At 34.0% G+C, this 3,140-nt stretch overlaps 1 protein-coding gene across 1 annotated transcript; it reads right to left on the minus strand.

Annotated features, from left to right (window-relative positions):
• Positions 1-220: 220 nt before the first annotated feature.
• On the minus strand, positions 221-2,872 carry LOC114377967 (syncoilin-like). The gene is made up of 4 exons (XM_028336459.1): positions 2,300-2,872; positions 1,587-1,697; positions 650-730; positions 221-552 (listed from the first exon to the last, which is right to left on the minus strand). Exons 1-4 carry the CDS (start codon positions 2,561-2,563, stop codon positions 478-480), a joined length of 531 nt encoding a protein of 176 aa, XP_028192260.1. The 5' UTR covers positions 2,564-2,872; the 3' UTR covers positions 221-477.
• Between the last annotated feature and the right edge of the window lie 268 nt (positions 2,873-3,140).

Below are 3,140 nucleotides of genomic sequence, written 5' to 3' on the forward strand. Positions count from 1 at the left end.
TTCGATCCTTTCAACATAAAAATGTAATTTTTTTTTCTCGTGTAGATGATATACAAATCATTTTCTATGCTAAAAATCTGGAAGTATATGTGTACATTTTATATTTGGTAATGTGCAAAATGCCGAGTAATAAAACGAGTCTCTTCATTCAACCAAAAAAAAAACGAGTCTCTCAACTTTATTAAAATGGTAAACTTTTGAATTCGTGACATCAGTAACGTAAGTTGAAACATGAAAGCGTGGATTAGTTTAACTAGATCTTTCCAAGTATTCAATTTGCTTTTGATGACAGAATCGGCACATCTCAAATAAAAATGACAAGAATTTGTGTAAATGTTCAGAATTTAGGTGTCCAATGCACATTTCCTAATTAAGTCTGCAAAATACAATAGAACCACAAATTATGCCACATACAACGACATGATTCTAGTTACATGACACTGAATATCCAGAAGTAGGTTACTTTGTATTAGCATTTCAATGCAGGGTATCTACGTTTTTGCTTAACTCCTCCAGCTTCTTCATCCTCAACTTCTCACTTTCAGTCACCAGCTACCCCAAAGTTCACAGAATAACGAATGAAAAAGAGAAGTTAGAAAACAAAATTAGAAAGTTTTACTAACACTCAAATCATCAAAGAATTTCTTACCTCCATTAGTTTAGTAACAAGTTGAGCTTTTTCCTTGTTTTTCTCATTGAAAGCGTCAAGGGCTTCCTTGTATTCTCTCTCCTGTGATCCCACAAAAATGAAAAATTAAGATACTTTAAAAAGTAATTATAAGTTAAAATAAGGTATAATTAATAGCCTTGTACCTGCCCTAACTTTTTGTTTTAGTTTCTATACTTAATAACTCTACATTTTAATTCTTAAACCAACAAAAAAAAGTTATCTTCTAGTTTGTATTGCTAGTTTTTGGTATAAAACCTCCACAAAATGGAGAAAATAAAAGCATAAAAAATGATTCTTATAGGATTAGTGCATATTTTGATTGCAGTTTGCAAACTTAAGTTTGTAAAAGTATTCCAATAGTTATTTCTCTCAATCTGAATTTATAAGTAAAATTTTAGTCTCAAGCATACCTTTGGAAAGAAATCAAACATGATGTCAAACTCACTTTTCTCTCCAAAGTGAGTTTGGAGCTCTCCGACCAGCAAACCAAACATAGCCTAAATAATTAATTAAAGTTTAAAATAATTTATATTTCCTTTCAACCATTTCTTTATTTTAGTTTTTTTCCTGGGCACAATGTTGTTAAAGAAGCCTTGCATGAGGAATGTGAAATCTCCCATTGAACCAAATTGATCATCTTCTACGTGGATATTTAAACACAATTATTATTAAAGATCACCTTAACCACTAAATAATCATGCCCGCTTTGCCTCCCAGCTGATGAGACAATATGGGGCCAAGAAAGCAAGCATGGTTAATTGATTAAATTCAATACAGTGTTCAAGTGCTTGTATCAAAAGCTGTGTAGCTAAAACAGATGGGGATCACTTTCCCGACTTGAGCAAATCCTATGACTTAAGTAAAGATTTTAGAAATGTCAAAAGTAAACAACTGGTAAACAGTTGGAAAACCTCACCTTTCTCTGGCAGGTTTGGCCCAGTGGCTTTAACTCTTTGTTAACACTGTCTATCTTCTTTCGAACTATTGCAACTTCCTTCCTCAATGGATCTGTGAGACCCTCAAGCTCCTAGAACATGATATGCAGTTTTCCAAACAATTATTATGTAAGAAATTGTTTAAGAACAAGGAAGAATGAGAGATATAAGGTTAGTTGGTGGTTAAGAAAGAAGGAAAGGGGGGAAGGTCGTGGTCCGATCCTTCTACTAACAAACTATCAATTAATATTTGTCAGAAAAAAAAACAGAAAAACAAGGAAGAATAACCAATACGCTACACACATGACACAGCAATTGCCTTGGATATCTGATTATCCTCAGTTCTTGCTCAAAAGGTTTAAAAGAAAATAAATGGAAACATAATTTTCTAATTCGACTAACCTGTGTGATTTACAAACACCAATAGATTCTATACCTTTTTCCCATGCCTTAAGTTTTTTAGTGTGTTTAGAAATCTGTTGAGAAGTAAGAAATCGGGTCTGAGACTTAGAAGCTATAACTATTAGCTTCTTACAAAACATCAAAAACCATGTCTTGAATGTGGAATCAAACATGCTATATATTGATTAACATGTAAAACATATAAAACCAAAATCCAAATAATAAATCATGAAAGCTTAGAGCTAAAGCAAATACAACATCAAAGGAAAAGAATCAGTATTGTGAAACTTACTTCTCTAATCTCAGCCAATCGTTTTGTTTCCTCCTCTACTCGACCGAGATAAGCGTGAACCTTATCCCTCACCTCAACTTTTCTCCTTTCAATTTCTTCTTCCTTTGCTCGGAACATTGCCAAAGCTGATCTTGACATCTCCTCTTCCTTGTCATCCCTCATTGGACTCTGGTTGCTGTTAATCATCCCCGAGTTCCTCACTCGCTGCACATTTGGTTGTTGTTGTTGTTGTTGCTGCTCATATGACTGTTTTGGTGTTGCCATTATTGCACCAAAATCTGCAACACTCTTTTCCTCTCCTTGGCCAGTTCTCTCCCGTTTTCTCTGTTCTTTTTTCTCTTTTTCTTGGAATGATGGCTCTCTTTCTCCTGAGGGTGCTTATAAACAGGACTAGCTTTTAAAGGTATGTGACTAAGTGGTTTATTTTGTTAACTATAGAATATGCCCAAATGACAGATATGCCTGTTAAAAGCTATGAAGTTAACAGTGGATTTATCTTTCTCTAAACAAATACTTAATGTTTTTTTCCTGCCACCTTTACTCACAAGCCAACTTGATCACATGGCACCATCAAAATTCTAGTATTGGATTTGGAAGGTGTTATACGTCGAGAGTATAAATGTCAAATCTTTGACTACACTTCTCTGTTTTATTATTCTCTGAAAACTTAGTGAAGAATCTTGATGAGAGTGCTTTGGTTAGGTAGCAATTTTCTTAAGTTGGTATATTGGCAAATTCAGCTAACTACTGCTTCTCACCATGGCATCAATAGTTTATGTATGGACCCGAAATTTTAGTAAGACACATGTATAGATATATACAGTTATGTACCTGCCACCCC

The sequence above is a fragment of the Glycine soja genome, chromosome 12, assembly GCF_004193775.1.
Source record: "Glycine soja cultivar W05 chromosome 12, ASM419377v2, whole genome shotgun sequence".
NCBI classification, from domain to species: Eukaryota; Viridiplantae; Streptophyta; class Magnoliopsida; order Fabales; family Fabaceae; genus Glycine; species Glycine soja.